Raw genomic sequence first — 24,789 nt, forward strand, 5'->3', positions numbered from 1 at the left:
TCAGCCTACATTAGCATTGTATGTGCTGTCACTAGCTGTCACTAACTTTTAGGAATGGTGTTCTTTCTCCCAGTGCTGCATTTTTGCCAGGTTTTGGCTTGAATTGCAGCCGAAGTGCAAGACGGTGCACTCTTTTTAGAAGAAATCAAACAATTAGGTGCCCTTTAACTGTTAGTGGGCCATCATTCCAAGACTAGACATGAGCCACTGTCAAGTAAAACACCTAAATCATGTAGTGTTGACACTGATTCCTCAGTACTAAATGTTTCATTTTGAGGATATGTCCTGATTGTGTTCCACTACTTACTGATGTAGGTTTAGAATAATAGGGTAGGCACTGAAATGTTTTTTTCAAACAGTCTTAATGATTAGCATTTGGATGCAGGTAAAATAGTTTAATAATAATTTTTTATTACAAATGCACAATTACTAGAGCTAGAGACCATGGCCTCTGCCATGTGTTTGGAAGTAACAGACTCTTTCTGTATCTCTCTTATGAATTCAATGAAAGAAATACCGCGTTGAAGAAATCTGTCATTTAAACGTTATGCGCATTTGAATTTTGTGACAGTTTTGTGTTAAATACTAATGCATTGATTTGATGACAATGATGACATGATGACAATGCATTGATTTTTTTTTTCTGTAAAATGTATTTAGATGTTTAAGAATGTAACAGTTAAATAATATGATAATCACTTTACAATTTTGCCTAAATAACTTGTATCTTAATTGTCAAAGATAAGAAAATGTACACTTTTTTTTTTTTTTAATAAGGGAAATGGGAACAAATATAACACTCTGCAAGACGGATGTTCAGCCCAGATTCATAATGCAGTCTTGGATCAAACAAAATTAGATTTACAGTTGCTGAACTATCTAGATCAAAACTGGAAAAGTGAGTACCATGTAAAAAGTAATCTACCAGAAATCAGCTTCACAACATTCTACTGCATCACAGAGCTGGATAAGACTGAACTGGATATTGCTGTCCACGTGACCTACACAACTGGGCAGATGGTTATAGCAATTCACAGTCCATACTGGATGGTAAATAAAACTGGTCGAATGTTGCAGTACAAAGCTGATGGTATCCACCGCAAGCATCCTCCGGATTACAAAAAGCCACTACTTTTTTCTTTCCAGCCCAAAAACTTCTTCCAAAATAACAAGGTATTACAGCTAGTAAAATTTGAAGCTCTGTAGTTTGCTCTTGCTGTACAGGAGTGTTTTTACACTTTGAAAGCTATCTACACTGTTATGTTCCATAAACAGCATGAATCTTACTGTATTTCTGTCTAAAGGCAGAATATTTTAAATAATACAGTGTGTTGATTTGTCTAGGAAATTTTACTTATGATAAGTTGAGGACTTTTTTTTTTTTTTTTTTACTTTTTTTGAGGACATTTTTGTTGTTGTTTTACTTGTGACAAGTTGAGGACAGGATCTTCATGTTTACTTCTTCTGGAGTATCTTACACTTAAAATGCGTATTCCACATAGCCTGTGGTTAATGGTGGCAAAAAATATCTTTATGTGAGTCAATACTGACAATTGCAATGTCTTGTCTTTTTAATAGAAACACTAGTATGCACTTGGGTTTACATTTGTATACTGTAGATGTGATTTTAAAAGACTTAGAATTAGTTTAAAAATGTAAAGCTCCAGTGCTTGAGAAGTGAATACTTGCAGTCGTGGTTGTTAGATACAGTCTGAGTTGGTAGTAAGCTAAGGTTAAATTGCAACTTAACATTTGACTTTCCTACATGAGATTTTTAATGCTGATTACTACTGACTGAGGAATGAGTCAATACTGGCAGTTGTCTTGTCTTGACTTCTACATGCAGATGCTAGTGTTTCCAATATGCGCTTACATTTATGTGTATATATGTCTATATATATGATTCCAGATGTCAGTGTTCGTAAATTGAAAATTAATACAGGCTGCTTCTTTATAGGTGCAGCTTATGGTAACTGATAGTGAACTGTCGGATCAGTTTTCACTGGACACAGTTGGAAGTCATGGTTCTGTGAAATGCAAGAGTCATAAAAAGGAGTATCAAGTGAGTGAAACTTACCATGCAAATTCATTACTTTCTGCAAATATAAATGAAGTAAGAACAGAGCAGCATCTGTCTAACAATATTTTTCTACTCACAGGTTGGTGTCACCATAAACAACAGCAGTTTTAATATTACTAGAATTGTGACTTTCACTCCATTTTTTATGATCTCAAATAGAAGCACATACACTTTGGAAGTAGCTGAAGAAGGCAAAGAAAAGTGGATACCCATTGTTTTGCAACAGGTAAACTTACCAAGGAAGCTATTCCAATTGTTTAAGGAAAAAAAAAATTAGTTTTAACACTCAGTGACAGGAGATAAGAGCCATGCAGTGTTCAATGACAATGCCTGAATAAATTGTATTGCTTTTTTAGTAAGTCATCTGTGTTCTCTTACCTTTTCTCAGTGTTGTTTTAGGACTTATTGTAAACCTGTTTCACATTTATAATTGGAATGTTTTTGGTGTTACCAGCATTATAAGTAGTGGTATGCGGAAAAAGAGCTTTGCTGTTACTGTGTTCTCCCTCTGCAGTGGCACTGAAATTTGTGTGCTGTTTTTGGACTGATACCTGGGAGAGTGGTTTGGCTGACCTGGTACATGCTATGCCACTTGCTTATAGGAAGAAGGTTGTTTGTATGGGTCAGTTCAGATAGGTCCAAACTGTTCTTCTGTTTCACTTTTTGTTTTGTTTTGTTTTAACTTCCTAATGCACTGTTTCTGGAGATGGATCACTGACACTCAGGCCAAGTGGTGCAGAAATGGCAGCTTTTGTCTGTGTTTACAAAGCCTACTCAGTTGGAGACTGGGCATGCAGCTTCACTTTTTGCACTGCAGTACCAATACAATTTTTTTGTGTGTGTGTGTTTTGAGTTCAGTGCCTCTGAGTTAATATATTGTGAGCTTCCTTCAGGACATGCAGGAGAAACATAGCCAATCTGTGGGAGTTATTTAGGTCTATGAGAGCTGAAAGAATACTGCCTTCTGGGAAGAGTGAAATCTCCCTCTTCCTCTCCTCCAATGGGTCTTGGAAGAGAGCATACCCAGAATAGAGACAAGCCTGTTAGAATGTTAGTTCATAATATCTCAGCTTCATTCAATTCCCTGCCCAGCACCCCCCAACTCCTTCATTCTACTTTGTTGTTTTCATTTAAGCAGAATCCTTTCTGCTGCTTTTCTCTTTTTTTCCACTCTTCTTTCTTGGCAACCAATAGCCTGTCTTCTCAGGCAAAAAACAATCCTTGTGTACAGCCCATCTATTCTTGGACCCGTTTCCTGTCTGGAAAGCAGTTGATCTGTCAGAAACTTTAATTTCTACTTTTAAGAAAAATCAGTTGTTTCCCAAAGGTTGCAATAGGAGGGGGTTGCTGGATATTGACTAGTATGAAATAGCTTGTCAAGGACCATGATTTAAGTTAGGTATAGTGGAAGACACCTGACCAGCATGCATCTGTAGAAGAAGAAATAAAGAAAATATTGACCAAGGCTGTAGATAAGATTGCTGCTAAATACAGATTAGAACTCTGACTACGGAGTGGAGGTAGAAATATAAATATAATGTCTGGTGAAGCAGTTAGCTAGCAAGTATGTGGCAAAACATTTGAAAACAGCATCATTTTATGACTATTGCAAAAAATATTTTTTCATTTCTCTATAGTTGCTTCTGTAACTTCTTATGCCAATCCTCCTTACTTATTTTAGTTTTGATTTAAAGCTTTAATTTATTGTTGACTGATTCTCTTCAAATTTCCTCTAAGCTCTCTTATGTTCCATGTTAAGACTTGCTTGCTGTACTTGATGCTGTATTACAACATAATTTGAATTTCTTTTGTCTGTACAATATGTGTTGGTGTAGGTAACATCTTCAGTCTTGCGGTTTAACTATATTTTTTTCCTTTGTCTTTCTGCTTCCTGTGGTGTGAGAAACAATGGGAAAGGGAACTTAGTGGCATGGTAAGTTGGTGAACTAGTATTTCACCACTGAAGATCTAATTCTAGGATTCAAAATGGAATTGAATCTAAACATCTGTTTTCTTAATCTGTATTGAAAAGAGATGCTTCTGCAGCTTTGAATGTTGTGGGTGAACAGTTTGAAATACAGGAAAAATTATGTGTTTAGATAGTCTTTGGTTTATGCTGGTCTTTTCATTCTGAGTGTAGAACCACCATGAACTTTAGAAGAATGCTGTTGAGTGTTTGTGAATGCAATTGAGAGTTTTGGCTAATCATAGTTTGTTCCTTGGCAGGACTGTTTTCATTTGCTCCAAACTTTTCCTTGGTTGCAATTAAAACTTTTTTGTGTTGTGCCTCCCTGTCTTATCATTCAGAATGTAAACTATTGAAGAGAGATTGTGGTATTTTTAAACCTAGAAGGGCTGTGAATTCAACTGTGGGTGAAAATAGCAGACTGCACTCTGACTAAGGCTTCATATTTTATTTCCGTATTTCATATGCACACATATATATACATAAATATGTGGGGTTGTGTGTGTGTATAGATATATATATTATCACAAAAGAACAGCTAATGTGCCAATATCCTGCTTTCTCAAGTTACTTAGGAGTGTATTTATGCTAATATCTTTTTTTTTGTCATTGATGGTCACTATAAGACTGATCTGTAGTTTAGACTTGTTTTGCAAGAGATCTATTAACAGAAAAAAATACAGGTTTGACAATGGATTTTTTCTTTATATAAATAAATATACCTCTGCTTGGCTTTATACTCTGTATTTTGCATACACTATCCATTTTAAGACTACTTGTTCTTATGAATACGAAGTCTTACATTTTTACTTTTAGCTCCTTACTGCCTCTGTTTCTTCACTGTAGTCTGATTTTCTTTTGACTTCCTTTCAGTTTATTGTGTTCAGGTAAGTAATTACTCAGGTGTTTTAATAGAATTCCTGGTCAGACTGCACTACACTTGTGAGTAAAATTTTAGAAATGAACTTTGGGCTGAAGTGGAATGTCATTGTCTTCTCACTTAAAATGCCTGCTTTTTTTTAATAGTGTATTCCCTTTTGGCCTGAAAATGATGCCAACAAACTGCTTGTTAGAGTTGAAAATTCAGATCTGCCTCCAAAGAAGATAAATTTTGATAAGCAAGAAAATTGTCTCTTACTGCATTTGGACAACAAGGTAAATGACCTTTGGAAATTGGATAAAACAGCATAAATAAGTTCTCTGTTTTCATTCTCCTCTTTTTTTTTTTTTTTTTTGCCTTTAGACTCGATCAAGTATTTCAGAACCTTAGCTTAGGAAAAGGCTATATATATGCAAGTATATTATTCTCATTCACACGCTGTCCTGTTTATATAAGGATATGTACATTTTTCATTTTAAACGCTTTTTGGAGAAACAGACTGTTGAAACTGTAAGAAAGATTCTTTTTTTTCCCTGTGTTTTCCAGCTAACGCTACAAAGTATTTACTTTAACTGTGAAGTGAAACTGCTACTTTGAAAAGTAATTTTGATGCCACTAAATTTGCCACTACGTTGCAAATAGCCTCATCTAGCAGCAGTTCTGAAATACTTTGATGTTTTTCATAGTAGAATATTTTGAGAGGCGTTACTGAGTTTGAGTGGTTCAAGGAAGATTCCTCTACTACCAGCCTAGATTTTGATAGTATAGAACCCCTCTTTTTTTTTTTTTTTTTTTTTTTTTTTTTGTAATTTTGCAAAATTTTTGTTACTGAATGCAGTGTTTGTCTCCTAATAACGGTATGATTTGGAATTTTTTTTACAATCATGTTAGAACGGGTTGTTCATTTCACTATTTGGTGGTTTCATCCTATTACAGTAAAAGTTTCAGGAATATTTGAATTACATTTGCTTTATTAGAAATTAATTCTGCTGTTATTTATTTTATATTTTTTTGCATCTGATAGCTTGGGGGAATTATAGTGGATGTTAACCTGACAGAACATTCTACGGTGATCACCTTTTCTAATTACCATGATGGCGCAGCACCATTTCTGTTGATAAACCACACTGAAGAAGAAATTATTGAGTATGGACAAAGGTATGCAAGAAGGGTTTTTGTGTGGATATCTGCAATGAGACACGTCACTTATTTCATGTATTGTAACCATGTCTGCTTAGCAGCAGGTAAGCAACAGGGTGGTGATCTTCCTCCTCTACTCAACCCTGGTGAGGCCACAGCTGGAGTATTGTGTCCAGTTCAGGGCTTCCCATTACAAGAGGGACATGGAGCTACTGGAGCGAGTTCAGAGGAGGGCTACGAAGATGAATGATTACAGGACTGCAGCACCTCTTACATGAGGACAGGCTGAGAGAGCTGGGCCTGTTTAGCCTGGAAGAGAAGACTGAGGGGACACCTTACCATAGCTGAGCGGAGAGTGTCAAGAGGATGGAGCCAGTCTTTTTTCAGTTGTTTCCAGTGAGAGGGAAAACTGTACATTTACAAAAAGCCTAAATTACATACAGAATTAACAAAATACATACATCAGCATTTTAGGTTTATTTAATAATGGGAAGAAGTTAGAGTGCTGTGTAAAACAGTATTGAAATGATACTCTGTAGAATACTCTCATCTCCTACACAGGAACATATTTTTCCGATTGTATCAGCGGTCTATGAAATTGTAGAGCAAAGTAGATCAGTATCCAAAACTTTCTTTTCATTTCAACTACGTGAGCTGAAATAATGGAGAAGAAAAGCCTATTTGTTATTGAATTGAATGTCTTAGTTTTGTCAGAACACCCAAAAACCTTTTGTTTTATAAACTGAATAGGATTAGTAGTTAACAGAGTGGTAAAGCCAGTCACCTGTTTATAGAAACAAAAGAAAATATTTTGTGAGCTAAAAAAGCATGAGTCTCATTTTACAACAATTTTGTGTCCTTGCATCCCTTTTGGGGCAAAGGATCTGCTTGGATATTCTGGAACTATGCATGTGCTGACTGGGTAAAATAAATAATAGATGAGCTGGAAAAGTAGTTAGATTTGAAAGTTTTCCAGTGCGATTAAGTTTAGCTTAGATTTAGCAGAAATAATAAAAATTTATAAATTAAAATTTTATAGGAGAGATGAGGGAATGGACTGGAAAACAGATGGGTAGTTATGTAAGTTTTGTTAAGCTGGACTGAAACTTAGGTTACTTTAACAGATATGAATAATCTGCAGTCACTGAAAATTTATTTCCGTCTTGGTTTTCTCAAACACCTGATGGAACTGGGGTAAGTGTTTGAAGTTGAGGGTGCAAGTCTTTAAAACGTGAATTCTTCTGTTCACATTTTTTTGCATAAAGCATTTTTCAAGGCGTAGTACAGAACGGTGCCAAGCATTCTACTTGTGTGGAGTGACATAATGCTCACAGCAAATTATGTTGATCAGCACTGTGCTGCACAACCGGAGTGCAGCTGTACTGCTTCTGTTCTCAAGATGGAATGTCTTCATAATTCTTTGCTACTGTATGCTACTGTATTCTTATACTTGCAGTGCATACTATTAGCATTATTATTTTGCAGTGCAAAGTGTAAGCATTATTATAGTGCTCTTGGACAGTATCCTTTTAAAAGCCAAATGTACTCTTTCAGACAGTCAGACCAGTGTTGACAAAATATACTTATTTCAGAAGTGGAAGAGCTGTTACTCAAATACAAAGATTGCAGCTGTATGCTGCTCCATTTTATATGAGGAATAAAGTCAAGCATTTTCTTCATTTTTTTTTTTTTTATCTGTAAGGATTAGTCATTTTTATTTTGTCGGGATTTTGTTCATCTCCAATGTAAATTTAATACATAAATATTTTAATGAACTATATGACAATGGGCAAGCTCCTTCCAGAGCTGTAGTAGAAAAGTCTGCCTGTTTTAACTGTGATAAAGTAGATAGTAGAAGAGTAATAGTGTTTAAAATCTGTTTGCCAGAAAATACCCACTATATCTAGATACTAAATACTAGACATTTTTCCCTTCAGCAGATTGTGTAGAGGAAAGCTTTCCTAAACAGTGGACTTTAAATGCTTTATTTTTTACATATCTTGGAGTATTAATGTTAGACAGCACAAACCTCGAATTTTCTTCTTTGTGTGTATAAGCTCTGCTTTCTAATTTTTCTGTACTTAATGTTTCCGTATTAATCACAAGTGGCGAAGAAAATGTTTTTTTGAAATCTACTGGGTATAATTTATTTATGAAGTATAAATATTTGTTTTTAAGTTTAAATAATACTTTTATTAATTGTGCTGAGGACGTTTTATTGCATGTTTTTATACCCTTAATGCTGTTTTCAGTTTTCATTTTCATTACTTAAAAAATAATAAAGGTGTTCTTGGTTGTTTAACGGATATGTTAGAATGCAAATGTCATTGATGCAAAATGTTTATTTACGTTTTAATTTAGTATTACTTCATTCTAGCTCCCTCAGCCAATTGGAAGGCTGTCTTCAGCCAAATAAGGCAGTGTTGTACACTTGGGCAGACCCAGCAGGATCTAGAAAACTGACATGGAAATGTGGAAAAATAACTGAGGAAATCACCCCAAAGGAAGTACGTCTATTATGTAGCTCTACTTTAAATTTTATTTATTATCCTATTCTGTATCCACTGATGCAGGTTGTTTACTTGTTTGTTTGTTTGTTTTTCACTATTTTGTTAATAAATCTAGGCATTATTTTGATACAAGCACTGTGCAGAGCAGATTCACTCAAATCACAATAAAGATGGCTGTTCTGTAGCTTCATATGCAAAAGCTGGGGATGTTAGCTTGAATAGTGGTGTGTATGCTGGCTATACTTTTATGCGTGGTTTTTATTATCCTCACGTAGAATTAGTTGGAAAAGGAAGAACTGTAATATTCTTGACAATATATACGCATGATTAGACGAATAGCTAAGTTTGCGCAATAGCATTATGTTTAGCCACTGTTGGCAGTACAGGAAAGGTTTTCATCGTTAGAACTTTGTCTTGCTGTAGACCTAATTCAATTCTGGGATAACTGATGCAGGAGGAACTTCATGTGATTGAATCAAGACTGTTGGTTTGCCTTTCAAATTGTATGTCCTATGGCATTTTTGTCTATTCTTAGGAAAATAGTTCAACAGTAAAAATTGAGGAGAATTGTTTGCAGAATGTGCTGACTTGTGCAGCCACGACTTAGTAATTTTCAGATCACTAACCATGGAAGCTAATATGCCTCTGCCATAACTGCTACATAATTTTACATTACTTGCTCTTGTTTTACTTTAAAAGGAAACTCCTAAATATTTTGTTTGGTGTTAGTCACTTTCTTAATAAGGTTTTGATTCTTCAACTGAACTGAAGGTATATTAAATGTTCTGTTCACTAAGGTGTTTTTCCCTGCAAGTTCTGTAAGTCTTATCTGTGATAAAAAGCTAAGTTAAGTTATTGAGATGTTTATGGTGTGGTTTTGCTCACAAAGCAGCACAGGATCATTTGATAGAAGGAAAGTGATAGTATTCTTCTGGTTATGAGTTTTTGTCCAATCCATGCAGACTATAATGCCTGTCAGAACTTTCTGTGAATTAATACATTACACACAAAAATGACAGATAAAATATGGTGCTCTGATTTACTTATTTTTTCCTGAACATGTTCAGTGAAGGATCCAGTGAACACCCAGAGGTGTCTGGTGTATGGCATAGTGGAGAACTTCCCTTTGTGGTACTTTGTCTCAGTAAAAAATTGAGATAGTATATGTTAAAAGGTGTCTTGTACTAAACCTGTGTGTAACATACCAAAACAGCTTCATTTAGTTTCAAAAATAGGGAAATATTTTAGAATGGTGTATTTTCATGTCATTATTTCCATAACAAAGAAGGTAACATGCAGTGTCTAGGCAAACACTGTGATTTTTCTGAAAGTACATCAGATAAAAATAGAGGTGTTTTTCAGGTGCTGCTTTTAAAACATTAATGGATTTCAGTGGATGGGAGAGTGCTATGGATTTTTGCGATTTAGCTAACTTATGGTGGGGAGAAAATAAAACAACACCTAACAACAACAAAACAGCATTTTTTTTTGTCTGTAATTGAGATTAGCATACATATGAAATTCCATATACGGTAAGTACAATAAGGAATCACATAAGTGAGGTTTGGGCACTGAACAGTAACAGCACTGTGTTTGCTAGAGCTTATGCCAATAAGTGGTGTTTTCAGTTCAAAAGTGTGTGTGGGAGAGAGAGAATGAAAGACTGCTGTAAAACTTCATAATTAAAAATTTTGTTATTTTCCTATACCTTTGTAAAGTGGTCTCCTATTTCAGTTCATGTTATTAAGACTTTCACATTTTCTTGTAGCGGGTAGAGTGGTGAATATTGTTGTAAAAACTTTTCCTCTCTTGTTTTGTAGGACAAAATGGAAGTACTCAGCCTGGACTGTAGAAAAGTGGTCTATTTAGCATCATTTTTTGAAGGTTTGCAGCGTATTGTCCTGATCACTGAAGATAAGAATGTTTTTAAACTGGCATATGAAAGTATAAAGGCAGAACTAGCAGAACAAGAAATCATTCTGTCTTTACAAGATGTCGGAATTTCATTGGTTAATAATTATACAAAGCAGGAGGTGTCCTACATTGGAATTACAAGGTAATTTATGTAGTGTGCAGCGATATAAAATGTTTAACTTAAGGTATTTTCACTAACTGAATTTCATTTTTGGGTAGAATCAAAGAGAGAACAGAGATCTGCATAAGAGTATTTAGAACTGGATTTTTATATTTTGCTGTTGTAATGGGAAGTGGTTTCATTGTGTTTTATATTAATGCAAATGCTTTCTGTATATGTGGGTGGATGTATATATTTTTGCAACATAAGCATAACTGTATACCAAGCTTCCCAATACATTGAACAGAGTTGTTTCCTGTCTGTATAGTTTGGGAAGTGATAATAGAGTTTTAAGGAGTAGAATGTGAGGATAGTTTGTCAGTGAATTTTTCTATCTTCAGATAGAATCAGCAACGTTTCTGTTTTCTATTTTGAAAATCCTGGTGCAGCAGTAGCAGCTTGTAGTTCTTACTAGCTTTGACTGAGTAATTATCCTTTAGCCCTTAGGTACTTTCCCACTTCTTTTCCATGCAGCTGGCACTCCTTATTAATGCTAGTCAGCAAGGGAACACGCAGTTCTCTAAAATTGATCCCTCCAATATTTCTGCCTTCTTCCTGCTTTTTTGCCACCTAACCTTACCCATAAAAGTGGCCTAAAAGAAAGCTGGAGAGGGACTCTCTCAGGGAGTGTAGCCATGGAACCAGGAATGATGGCTTTGAACAAATGGAGGAGAGATTTAGATCAGATGTGACATGAGGAAGGAATTCTTCACTTGGAGCACAAAGCGCACCTGGGCATTAGGGCTGAAGATGCACCTTGCTTCTGTTCTTTTCCGTAAAGAATAGAATGAAATTACCTAAAAAACAGTGTTAACAATAAACCCAAGGCACAGTATGGGAGGTGCAGGGCAGTCCCTGTGGCCGAGGGGCAGCCTTTCTCTCTGGCAAGCCAAATGGCCTGGGGGAGCCAGCCCCAGAAAAGGGGCCCTCAGCCCCCCAACCCTCCTCCTTGTCCACATGAGGCATCTTCCAGGCCACTCCCAACACAGCTGCTGTTGGCCACGAGTGGGCCACTCCATCACAGAGGCTGGCTGAGGTTACAGTGGCCACCAGTGCCCTGGGCCCTATAAAGCAGGCCCCCCTGCAGCTGGCCCACCACTCACTGAGCATCTTGGCCCTCTGATTGCCAGCTTGTGCAGCAGGAAGAAGACTAGGAGAGCAAGGCGAGCAGCAGGCCTCCTTCGTGTGCGAGGACAGCCATGCAGTCTGCTGAAACACAAGAAGGAATGCACCTGAGCAGAAGGAGGTGTCGTGGGCAGAGGGATGGCACCAGTGGCACAAGAGACACCAGTGCCCGAGGGACCTGTGGCGCCCACAGACAGATAGAGGCGGTATCATTGGCACCGTAATGATGCAGGGAACAGGCTGGCCCCTCAAATACCCAGCGACAGGGGGCCTGGGCCTTCCCATAGGTGCAACGGTGATGTGGGGCGAAGTCAGAAACATCAGGCAGGCAGTCGCGGGGAGCAGAGGTGTGCCCATAGTCTGGAGCACAGTGCAGGACCCAGCCATGGCTGTAAGCCAGATGGCACCATCGGACCCATGCATGAAAATCAAGCCGACAGTGGCATGGGACCGAGGTGTGGGACTGGACAACCCCCTGGTTCAGCATCCTGGCCTGAGAACATTCCTGATGGAAGGCATCCCATTTGGGCAGTCCCGGGCAAGGACTGGCTTAGCCTTCTGCCCAGCACCATGGAGCCCATGGAGCTGGATCCACCAGATGTGGAGGAACAGATGAAAGTAGATCCACCTCTACCAGGACAGACCTGGGACTACTGCGGCATGTCTTTCTGCTCTGCCATCCGAGAGCACCAACAGCATTGCAGGAGTGCCCGGCGAGCTCCCTACTCGTAGCTCAGGCTCCATCGCAAGCATTAGCTTGGAGCCACCAAACACCACGGACATCCCGCAGGCTTACCTGCAAGATGTCCTGGCAATAAACAGCTCTTGCTGATTCTCAGGGGTTGTGTGAGTGCTTCCTTTCTGGGAGGGAAGATGGGCTAAACTTACTCCAGGGGAGGTTTAGATTGGATATTAGGAAGAACTTCTTTACTGAAAAGGTTGTTAGGCATTGGAATGGGCCGCCCAGGGAAGTGGTGGAGTCACCATCCCTGGAGGTCTTTAAAAGATGTTTAGATGTAGAGTTTAGTGATATGGTTTAGTGGAGGACTTGTTAGTGTTAGGTCAGAGGTTGGACGAGGTAATCTTGGAGGTCTCTTCCAACCTAGGTGATTCTGTGATTGTGGAGACTTGAAGGCTGTAATACCTTTGCTTTGCTACTGTATCATTTTCAGAGGGGAGCAGAAAAGAAACTTTACGATACTAAAGCATTGGCTATGATGTGTTTATGCAGGGGCTCTTTACATTGCTAAAGGAGTACTTGTATATGTTGCTGCCATACTCCAGCTGCTTTTGTATGTTCATATCTGTGAGGTTGCTAGACGGAGGATTTTCTTTTTCCTCTAAATTCTTTGCACTTTACTGCAAAACAAGCGGAAACTTAATGTATGTATATACTTCACTTATTCAGCTCTGCCATTCGCTAAGAAAATTCAAGTCCTTGCCCTCACTTGAGAAACAGTGCTCTGATAATTATCTAAACAGTGGAAATCTAGATTTTTAAAAGTGGCAGCTAAATGCCCAGATTCAAAATAGGGATTTCTTTTGTGAAGTGGTCATCCATAGTCAGGAGTCTAGCCATGGTTATAGGTGGTACTGATCTGTTATTAATCAAAGGAGGTGTCAAGCTCCTGAAGCCAGTTTCTGAAGATGACAGGTGAATCCTTGGTTACAGTGAAAAAAAACACAAACATTGTCGTTCAGAATGTTGCTGTTTTTGACTATCTTCTACAAAAATAGAAGCAAGAGGCAATTTGTATCTAACATGATGCAGAAACAAGTTTTACTGTGCCAGAGATGGGATCCCAGTGCATTTAGAAAAAGAAAATGATAACAAAAGCAAACAAAAAACCTACAGCTGTTTCAAATCTATTTTGTAACATTGTTAACATTGAAACAAATTGTTTCAAAACTCTATTTTGTAGCTGTTATTTTTCCTCTAGCTCACATTTATTTTTTATGTTTTAATTGGTTCTGCCATTGATGTATCTGAATACAGACACGGATGTAGCTAGAAGGAATTGGATTAGGGAGCTATGTGCATGTATTTTGTATAGTAACTTGTGGAAAGAATGAATATTCTCCACTTGTCTGACAGTTGTTGGTTTGTGCCCTATATCATACATGTACATTCTGTTTGATTGCAATCAGACGTAAGAGCTTCTCACAGAAGCAGTAGAACTAAGCAGAAAAGACGCCAGAGCCCTTTAAAGATAATAGATAACTTTAGTCTTTCATTAATAATAAAAGAAGGAAAGAACAGAAAAGAATGATTCTGGGATACTGTAAACAAAGAAACAAACAAAAAAAAAACAACCAACAAACAAATCCTACAACACCATGAAATCAGTAGAGAAAACACATAAACTGAAACACTGTCTAGTAATTTAGGCAGATCAAGTGAAGAAACTATCTATCAAATATAAGAAGCAGTTCAGGCAATGTTTTCTGCTGACTTGAGAAACTCAATTTCTACTGAATCAACCATGCCAAAATATATGCAGGAATATGCGCAGAAGCCCACAATGAGTCTGTGGAATAACAGATGGAGTACTATTGAAACTGAGTTCCTTGACAAAGTGTCCTTACCTGCCTACCTTTGTTAAACTGGGGAGATAAAAACAAACAAACAAACAAACAAAAAAAAACTTGCTGTTTATCTTATTTCTTCGGTACAAAGAAGGAAGTGGGTGATTTGGGTCATTTTTATTTACAACATGAGTGTTTTACTATGTGTTTTCTCATTCCATAGTTAGTACATATTAAAAGCTATACTAAAGCATGTAAAACTTGTTTTGTACTTGCTAAATCTTTTCTTTTGTTTTCAAAGTTCTGATGTGGTTTGGGAGACAAAACCTGAGAAGAAATCAAGATGGAGACCAATGAGTGTTAAGCAAACTGATAAATTAGAACAAGAATTCAAAGATTACAGTGAGCTAACTCCTTCAGAAAATAAGATTATTGAATTGGAATCCAATGTCTTGGTAATACTGATCATTCTCTAAATCTGTTGTTAATAGTTGTGTACAGGAAAAAGATCATGTATCAGTTTTTGCCATCTATGAAAAACTTCCAGTGAAAATTGAGGTGATTGATTTACCCTGCTCATTTGAAATCCCATTTTTTTCTTTGCCTGGGAAAAAAAACTTTGTCTAGAAAGAGAAATCCAAAAATATTTGACAGCTTGCTGTAGACCTGTTTTTGTTAGCCTCTAACTTTGAAATTGAACTGTAACATTTTACTGGTCACGGGACTAAATATTCACAAAGATACAAAAAAGAAATTCTGCATTTTTTTCATCTGTTATACCTGGAAGGAGGGCAGGATGTTAGTTTGAGGGAGTGTTTGTCTTAACACAAAATCTTGTATTTTCCCTCATTGTGGTATACCACAGTGCGACATAATTCACCTGTGTCATTCAGTTACATAAATACAAAAAAAAAAAAAAAAAAACATTCCAGAAATAATTCGAGAAAGTAAAAGGATGTTATGTTCTGAATGCTGCTATCCTTGTCTGTAGATAAATTCAAGATACTCATTAGAAATGTGTTGTAGGTAAATTAACATAGCATAGGTAAATAAACTGCAAGACTTTTACTGTTAAGCTTTTATTACAATGTTAACGAGAAGTGTAAATTTTAAAGTACATTATAACAATCATGTAGCATAACAACTTTTCTTTAATACAAATAACTTTTATTTTAATAATAGGTGTGTTTAACTCCTAATGGATGTAACATGAAAATTCAACAACCCAATGAGATTCCTATTAGGAGGAATTACCTACCGGCTTTGAAAGTAGAGTACAGTTCATCAGCACATCAGAAGTCTTTCAGAATTCAAGTTTACAGGATACAGGTGAGTCTTGTCAGAGAACAGTGAATTATTTATTAAGAAAAAGTGCCTTTTAAGGAAACTTGGATTTATTTTCAGATTTGTTCGCATTTTTCATTTCTTGAATTTAATTTTGCTCAGTGGCTTCGGCATCAGTGCTTCTCAATCTTTGAAAAGAAATAACTGCTTAAATGCTTCTGAAAAAAAAACCGCCATAGTCACCTATTACTGTTGAGGAAAATGTTACTGTTCATATTCCATGCTTTTTCCTGCTCTTATTTATGACCAACTAAAAATCAGGTATAATTTGTTGTTTTCTGCGAATTACATGTTCAAGTTTTTAAAACAAATCCTTTGTAACAATTTTGTGAACCACTTGTAACCACCAACTGGGAGAAACTTTTCTATTGGATAGTTTCATTTTGAAAACTGAGATATTGTGAACCTTAGTAGTCGCTTTTTTCCTGCTTTTGAATTGGTGGAATGCTACAGGTAATGCTCATAATTCTTGTGTTTTTCCTACTTGTGAAATATTTAACTACTGAAAAGCTAACATGCTACACCTTGTCCTGTCCTTACCCCTATTAGATACAAAACCAGATTCCTGGAGCCATATTTCCCTTTGTGTTCTATCCTATTAAACCTCCAAAGTCCATCACCTTGGATTCAGGTTTGTTGTTCTAGCTTAACGTAATCTTTACTAATAAAATTACAAGATAGCTTGCTTTTAATGAAGTGAACCTTGCCACTTTTATCAGATGAAGACCATTCGTGCTTACTGACTACACAGAACACACATACTAATTCTAGAGACAGGGAGGTAATTTGGTTTTCTCTGTATCTTCTTTGTAGAGAAAATTACCATCTAAACAGCAATTAGAATAAACAAACAAAAACAACAACAAAACATTTTATCCATTGATACCATACCTTTTAAGCACATCTTTCTGACAAACAGTTCATTGCTCTTGGAGATTTTAAGGTGTAAGTTAAATTTATTTTTAGTTTAAAATGGGCTTTTAGCAGTTGGATTCAGACCACAACTAAAGCTGAGAGCTGACCATCTTAGGAGGAGAGTTCCCTGATGAAAATAAGAAATGTTCAAAACTTTGCTAGACTTGATGATTGTGAATCTGTTGCATGATTTCTGTATTACTTATGTTTGAAGTTCAGAAACAGTGAGGATTTTTAATAATCACTTTTCATCTTCAGTGGCCAAAACTTAACCTACTGCCTAAAATAAGTTGTTCATAGTAATCATGTTGTTTAAAAAGCATGCTTTTTTATTTGCTTGCATACAATACATGACTAGTGACTTACCTGAATAAGAAAAGAAACGTGCTAATACCAGTCTGGACTCAGAATTGCTATGCGATGCACCATCTCCTTAGATGGCAAAGTATATTTTGTGTGTCTTGTTTATAACCTACCCGGTTCTCCATGGAATGGAGTATAGACCTCAAAGTCAGTGTACAATGTGGGGAACTGCAGTCTTACATTAACTTACTTAGGGCAAAGTCACTTGGAAGATCAGCATAATGTCAAGAGAGATTCTGAGTTGAAATACAAGAATTTGAAATATAAAGAATACTATATAGCTTCTTTTCAGAAGCTATTAAAATGGCAGGTTTTTATCCTGAATATGATCAATTTTAAGCTAGAGTTCATAAAGCTGAAGATTTTTTTTTTATTATTTTTTATTTTTGTATTGGTCTTTGAAGAATTTTTTTACAAGACTAGGGAAATTATATGTCTAAGATTATATCATGATTAATTTGCATTTAGATGGTACATTTTCAGAGATAACTGAAATAGGATTTTGATACTCCATTTCACCCTTGTCTTCCTATTCCTTCCTGTTCCTGCTCTTTTCAGTGATTTATTTGTTTGCCAGTCACATCCATTATATAATCCTACTCCATAGGATTGAAAAAATCCTGAACACATATGACATTTTCATATTAAAAACATAAAGGTATGTCGATCATAGAAAGATCTGTGCTGATCTGTTTTTATTTTACAACTTCATAGCACCAAAACCATTTACCGATGTCAGTATTGTTATGAGAACTGCAGGACATTCACAAATATCTCATATTAAGTAAGTATTTTGACATATTCCATCTTTTTGCCATTGATTATGTTTAATCAAGCTTTAAAATTAAAATCAATTAGGGGCAAACATAATGCAAGATAATTTTACACCAAATCATACTGGTAAAGATAAGAGCTCTTCAGAAAGAGACGTGAAAATGCAGCCCTCTTTATTAACCACAGAACTGCAGAGTAATGAAGAATTTTCAATTCTTCTAATGAAGATTTTTAGTCTTTTCCTCATTTGGTAAAAACAAGCAAACAAATAATAATAATAATAATAATAATAAACTCTACAGGACAGTGTTACATGCTGCTAATTTATTGAAATTATTCTGGATACAGGAAATACATTTGCCTTAGAGCACTGTAGGAAACCTTTTGACCAATAATGACAAATTCCTTAAAAAAATCTGAAGTTCATAAGTAAGTGATATAAGTACCCTGTATGATTACATTTTGTAGTTCAACTCATTTCATAATCTAAAGTATTACATCTGTTTTTAAAAACAATTCAATAATATTTTTTTGATTTTTGTGTAGGTACTTCAAAGTCCTGATTCAAGAGATGGATCTCAGATTAGATCTTGGTTTCCTCTATGCACTGGTTGAATTCTTTACACAGACTGATGTACCAAATGGCCAACAGGTAGAAACCTTCTGTTTGAAGATTAATAGATTTTTAATATGTAATTATTCAACTTGTATTTTAAAACAGAATCAACAGGAACAAGTATACAAAGCACAAAAACTTGATGTTCTGTGTCCATGGTACTGGTTAAATGTTGTGCCTGGGACTAATATGAAGATATGATGTTTTCAAGAGTTACTGTTTCCTGAGGCAAATAGTAAAGTCTTTTCTTTATCTTTGTGTTGCATGCTATGCAAAGAAGGCTTTAACATCTTCTGAAAAGAATAAAAGTAGTAATGATGTATGTAGAGTATTGGGTCTTACTAATGCCTGGAAGATCAGTTCATTAAGGACCCAGGTCAGGAGAGAAGTTAAAATAATAATACTCTTTTCATTAACCCATTTTATTTTAAAAAACAATATATGAAAATATTGGCCAGGATATCAGTAAAACTTATCTGCTCATCAGAGCAAGAGAATGTAAGAGGAATAGAGAGACAGGTTATTCAAAAAAGTGAAAGTGTCTTCAGCAATTTTATGCAAGATTGTTAAGTTGTTAGATGATGCAGTTGACGTGTTTCCACTAAGTTGAAAGGAGAGGGCAGTGGGAGAGAACAGAGGGGGAACACAAGGAGTTCATACTGAAGAAGAGTAGAAAAAGAAAGTATAAGACACAAGGTGATTTCCTTGGGGATTAATAAGGAAAACCTAAGGTACAAGCAATTAGCAACAGAGGAGGCAGAATGTTACAGACTTGCCAAAGAAACCAAACAAACAAACAAAAAAAAAGTGATTAGCTGTATACAAAGCATATATGGTATGTGTTGAGCAAGCATTTCCTGGTAAGAATATTGAAATTTGCATGTCAGCATGTAATAATAAATGATTTAGTAAAAAGTGTGATGGTTATTCTCTGTATTTTTAAAATACATATATGCTGATAAATTATAAGGAGGTGAGAAATTAGTTTCTGGAATTGCGTTTCAAGCAAGATAGCAAACTTGTTAGAATTTAAAAAGGTAATGTCAAGGAAAAAATCTTGTAAGACTTACCTGCTATTGGTTGTGGTTCGGTAGATATTTTCATCTAAGTAAAGTTGCCACTCTTACATGGTATAATGTGCTAAATATGTCCTAACCTTCCTAACTTCAAATGTGTGGATTTCTCTATTTTGATCTTTAAATGAAGATTCTAATTTTGGTGGGATGTTTGTATGTAAAGGAAAACTAAATGTATTGTCCAGTTGACACAACACTTGCGTGGTTCCCTTGAGTTTGGGGTTATCGGGTACTGGTTAATTCTTCCCACTCATGCTGTCTTTCCTGTGGCCTTCCTTTGAAACCTGTGGGGTTCCTTGCAGAGATCTAATGACACCACAATTTTGGGAAGACTTACAAAATATATTAATTGCTTATTTACATAGAAAATCTGTTGTTTATATCTTGGTTGTGACTGAAATTTTTAAGTGAAATGTTAAATATGAATAGGAGCCTCTCTAGTGAGAGGCATTTTAACTTTAAATCACGATCTAAACACGCATTAGTATTCAGCTCTTCTACTGTTTAGCTTGTTAAAGTAGCAAAGTCTTGGCTGGTTTACTGTTCAGGAGGGACATACCACAATATTTTTAGTTAAAACTTTATTTATTTTGCTGGTTAAGTCTTTTCTGAATATTACTTGAGAATTTTGTATTTTAAAACATTTTTTTTTTAATTTATTTGGGCAGTTCTGCAAAAAATATTGTTAAAGAAACCTGTCTTTTGAAGGAGAAAAGCAGAAAGGCTAGATGGAGGTAATCTGAGAATATGTACGTGTCTAGTTTCTGTGTAACAGAAACTTATCTCTAGTCTAGATTTTTGTAGTTTAAAACCTACTTGCTGTATGATCAAAAGGGTATATATGTGTGCCTTTGTCACAGAGTAGATAAAATTTGTCCGAAACTCCACTTCAAAATATTTGGTATTTGAACTTCCTTTTTTTTCTTCTAGAAAATAGGTGGGTTTTGGATTCTTTTTGTACATATATTTCCTTTTCTTCATACAAATAAAGACAGCAAAAACTAATTAAAATTCCTCTGAAATGTCAACTCTAGTTAGAAAACTAGAATCAGGAGAGTGAAAGTGCTATCAGTCAATATATTGCATCTCAATGGCACACGTTAGATTAGCAAGTTTAATGTGCTCTAAATTTGAAAGTAATATGTTTTTTGAAAATGCATTCACAGCTAGAACTTTTCAAAAAGGATGTGGAATCTCTTCAAGAAGAACTGATGAGTGTGTCATCAATGGATACATCACAAATCAGCTTGTATGAGTACTTCCATATCTCTTCAATTAAGGTATAACTTTTTCATAGTACTGTCTATGCTTGCTCTCTAACTGAAGGATTTTTATCTCCTGTAAAATAGTAGATACTAGGAAGTTAGAAAATGTAGAGATAATTAAAAATAAAACGGAAAAATAGTTTTACTGTCATTGCTAATTTATCTGGGGTTTACATTATGGAAACACTTCTTAAATATTAAAGACTTCATTATTTCCTTCCTATCCACAACATTCCTCTCAAACAGTAATTCTTTTTTGTTATTTATCCTTTCAAAATGCTGCAGCTCTTAAGTCCAGATAGTGCATAGTGCATTGGGGAACAATATCATTTCTGAAAAAGAGAAACTAACAAAACACGACAATGTACAATCACCTTTACTGTGCACTGTTTTCTTTATCATTACTAACCTGTGAAGAGCAGTTTTGTATTTTGACTGCAGTAAAGTTGTCTTTTGGCCATTTCCCTGTTCCCATAAATATACAGGCACAGCCACTGAACAGTGTATACGTACTTAACATGGAAACAGCAGCCTGTTTACTTGTATCTCTTACACATTTTTTGCTTATGGGTCTTTTTTTTTGCTTATTGCTTAGCTGACTTTGTTAAAATTTTAAGCACTTTGCAGGCCTTGTAAGAATTCCTATTAAGACATTTTCCCCTCCATCCCATGGGAAATAGATCAAAGAAAGGTTTGAGTTTTGTCTTTTTACAGTATTGGGTGGGATGTTAGAAATGTTCTGCTATTAAAACAGATAATTCTAGGTAATACTGGGCTAGCCACGAAAACAACATAGCCTAACTCATTCTACATATATTTAGTAGCTGCTTCAGTGCATCTTCATTTAGGGGCTATGTCTCCAATTGATATAGCACAAAAAAAAATTAGGACTTGACAAAATAAAGTATCCTTTATGTTTTAAGATAACAAAATGAAAAAACCTTACTTCTGAATTTTGCAAGAAAAAATATGTGGAAGAGATAGAATAGAATAGGTTTCAGGTTTTAATAAAAGCTAGTTTTTAACACTTATGAAGTCACAATAAAGTTGTGAATTGTGACAATGATTCTGCAAGACAAGAGCTACCTATAATAGAAGCAAGCTATAGTTAAGCTCTGTTACGCCATAAATTTGATGAATGGCATGTGGCATTGTCCTCAGAATCAGGAACAGGCATAACCTCTTTTTATCAGATTTGGAAAGCTACAGTTGGCATTATAGAGCCCTAACAGTAAATTTCCTGAACATTTTTTCTGTATATAAGAGTGTCACCTTAACTTCTGTGAAATAAATACTTTGATTACTTCAGGTCTGCACTATTTTTTGTTGTGTGTACTTTTCAGTTCTTGTTTATTACCTGCAAAATTTGCATAATTATTTGTCTTCAGGGTTTTGTTTCTTATTCCTGCTTGGGCACAATGCTATGTTATCATTTTTAGTCTGCTTTGATACTGTGTATTAGTTAGAGAAACAAAATGCTTTGGAAACAAGCTACTAAACTATAGCTAAAAGATTCTGGAAGAATTCTGGAAGATTCTGAAAATACGAGTAAGCAATTTAGAGTTCCTATTTTCGTAAAGGTATTTAAGTTATTCAAATGGCCTTTAAATTTCAGTGTTTTTTTTTAAACCCTAAATGGTATGTATATATTCTCTGTTATGAAGTCAATATGATTTCAGTCAAGATTAGAAATGCCATATCTCAATGTAGATCATATAAAAGATATGCTGTATCTCATATAGATAATTAAAAAGATTATAAAGCTAAAAATATGATACTTTTAATAAAAACAGTCATGTTATTTCCCAATCTTGTTTTTTATTGTTTAGTTACACTTAAGCTTTTCACTCAGTACCGGTGGCGAAGATAGTAACAAAGAAGAAAGAAAGAATGAATTGATACCACTTCAATCCTTGAATCTCCTTCTGAAGAGTATAGGTGCGACCCTCACAGATGTACAAGATGTTGTCTTCAAGTAGGTTAAAAATATAATTCTAATGACTGCTTCCAAAAAACAATTCAGTATTGCCAATGATAGATTTTATTTCACTCTAAATAATATGGATATTTTGTTTGATTATTTTTTTAGGTTGGCATTCTTTGAACTCAATTATCACTTCTGTACTACACAACAGCTCCAATCAGCAGTATTAAGGCATTATTCAAAACAGGTTGGAATAAATAAATTTTGGTATTTCAGTAAACTTACGTCTTCAAAGTGCTACTGTGTGCTTTGGTTTTATGAAAATCAATAAAATTACTTTCAGCCTTCCATGTTTGTACACAGGTTAAATACATATGAAACATAAAAACTTGTTACTCATTCATGCAATTCTGCTGCCTTTATTCTGGGGTCAAATAACTACAGGAAGAGTGGTGTGAGTAACAAAACAACTTAGAGGGATTGATAGTGGAAGCAAACACAATGCAGCTCAGATGTACTTTTAATTTTTTATAGTCATAATCAATAAAGTTCTCTCAATACCCAGAAACAGACCAAATTTTGTTCAATAGCTGTGTAAAGTGAGAGAAATCTGGGTGATGTGCATGCTTTGTAAAATCTCAAGAGACTTAATCTCAGTTATTTACTTGGAAGCACTAGAATTTGATTAAATACTATTTTCTTTCTGTATAATCATTTTTAATAAAACTATATGTACTTTTTACAAGTGTTGAATTTTTCATATTAAAGTCATCTTTATTACTGTTTTATTTTGAGTGAACTGTACTGCCTTAATGGCTTTAGTGTGATTTGAAACATTTTTACTGAATACCTATTTTTATTTTAGGCTATTAAGCAGATGTATGTGCTTATTCTTGGCCTTGATGTATTGGGTAATCCATTTGGATTTATAAGAGACTTGTCTGAAGGAGTAGAAGCATTCTTCTATGAACCTTACCAGGTAAAAATCTCTGTTGGCTTACTGTGAAATGTTGCAAAAATGATTAGATGTGAATTATGTTGTAAATTTGGATATATTAATAACTTGTTTCATTTTAAATCTATATTTAGAATTGAAAATTCAAAGTGAAAGTGACAGGAAAAGTTACTGGAGTGACATAAAATTTCACTTAATTCATGATTGAGTGGTCCTTACAAATCTTACGCTAGAATAAGTCTGCTTGAATGATTTTGCCTTAAAATAATCAGACTTCCATGAATGAATTAGTATATTAAAGTAGGCTTTCTTTCTCATGTGGGAGCTCTAGTGGGTGATCTCACACTTTCAGACTTGCTCTCCTGCTCTCTTTGAGTATATATAAATTCCAACAAAAACATAATATTTAAAAAATACGTAATATATGCTACTTGAAACTTAATCTAAATGCATCTTTTTTCTTCCCCTGCCTCAGGGAGCCATCCAGGGTCCTGAAGAATTTGTAGAAGGAATGGCACTAGGACTTAAAGCTCTAGTAGGGGGAGCTGTTGGTAGGTTTCAGAATAATCATAGTAGTATACTTATTAGTAAGTAATATAGGTGAGTATTTGTAAATTGCATTGGGATTGTTTTGTTTTCTAATAGGTGGATTAGCTGGTGCTGCTTCAAGAATCACTGGTGCTATGGCAAAAGGAGTAGCTGCAATAACTATGGATGAGGATTATCAGCAGAAAAGGAGAGAAGCCATGAATAAACAGCCCACTGGTCTGAGAGAGGGTATCACTCGTGGAGGAAAAGGATTAGTTTCTGTAAGGAGAATAAAAATGATAAAAAGACTAATGGATTTTGTGCAGGCAAAAAGTAACAAATGTAAAGTCTGCTGTAGTAACTGGAGAGTTGTTCCTCTAATTTTAACCCTATTTTTGCCAATAAGTGGCCATATTTGAGTGGTAGCTTTAAAGAAAAATACATGAGAATTGGAGAAAGTAGGAATTGCGAAGCAGGTGAAATATACATATTCTGTTAACTTGCTGTGGGTTTTAGAATACTCCACTGCAAGTACATTGAGGCTATTCACCAATAAAGTAATAAGAAATATATAAGAATGAAAAATATAACATGAAAATGTATTTGTTTTCATTCTTCCATTTCTTTTGGTAGGGTTTCGTCAGTGGCATAACAGGAATAGTTACAAAACCAATAAGAGGTAAGTGTAGGTCTTCTGGTAGATTAAATGTTCATATGGTTTCAAATTA

At 35.3% G+C, this 24,789-nt stretch overlaps 1 protein-coding gene across 3 annotated transcripts in view; it reads left to right on the forward strand.

Moving 5' to 3' along the window:
- The window catches only part of VPS13A (vacuolar protein sorting 13 homolog A), a 118,927-nt gene that overhangs the window by 71,944 nt on the left and 22,194 nt on the right, over positions 1–24,789 (forward strand). For all 3 annotated transcript variants that reach the window (XM_084305761.1, XM_084305762.1, XM_084305763.1), the window contains exons 48-66: positions 778–1,173; positions 1,958–2,062; positions 2,160–2,306; positions 5,073–5,201; positions 5,951–6,084; positions 8,444–8,573; positions 10,397–10,632; positions 14,603–14,756; positions 15,484–15,630; positions 16,195–16,276; positions 17,638–17,707; positions 18,244–18,349; positions 20,556–20,669; positions 22,484–22,629; positions 22,744–22,825; positions 23,444–23,557; positions 24,009–24,084; positions 24,179–24,342; positions 24,695–24,740. In XM_084305761.1, the coding sequence (XP_084161887.1) occupies positions 778–1,173; positions 1,958–2,062; positions 2,160–2,306; positions 5,073–5,201; positions 5,951–6,084; positions 8,444–8,573; positions 10,397–10,632; positions 14,603–14,756; positions 15,484–15,630; positions 16,195–16,276; positions 17,638–17,707; positions 18,244–18,349; positions 20,556–20,669; positions 22,484–22,629; positions 22,744–22,825; positions 23,444–23,557; positions 24,009–24,084; positions 24,179–24,342; positions 24,695–24,740 (2,578 nt within the window). The remainder of the gene's footprint in view (positions 1–777; positions 1,174–1,957; positions 2,063–2,159; positions 2,307–5,072; positions 5,202–5,950; positions 6,085–8,443; positions 8,574–10,396; positions 10,633–14,602; positions 14,757–15,483; positions 15,631–16,194; positions 16,277–17,637; positions 17,708–18,243; positions 18,350–20,555; positions 20,670–22,483; positions 22,630–22,743; positions 22,826–23,443; positions 23,558–24,008; positions 24,085–24,178; positions 24,343–24,694; positions 24,741–24,789) is intronic.

This window comes from Netta rufina, assembly GCF_964035555.1.
Source record: "Netta rufina genome assembly, chromosome: Z".
NCBI lineage: Eukaryota > Metazoa > Chordata > Aves > Anseriformes > Anatidae > Netta > Netta rufina.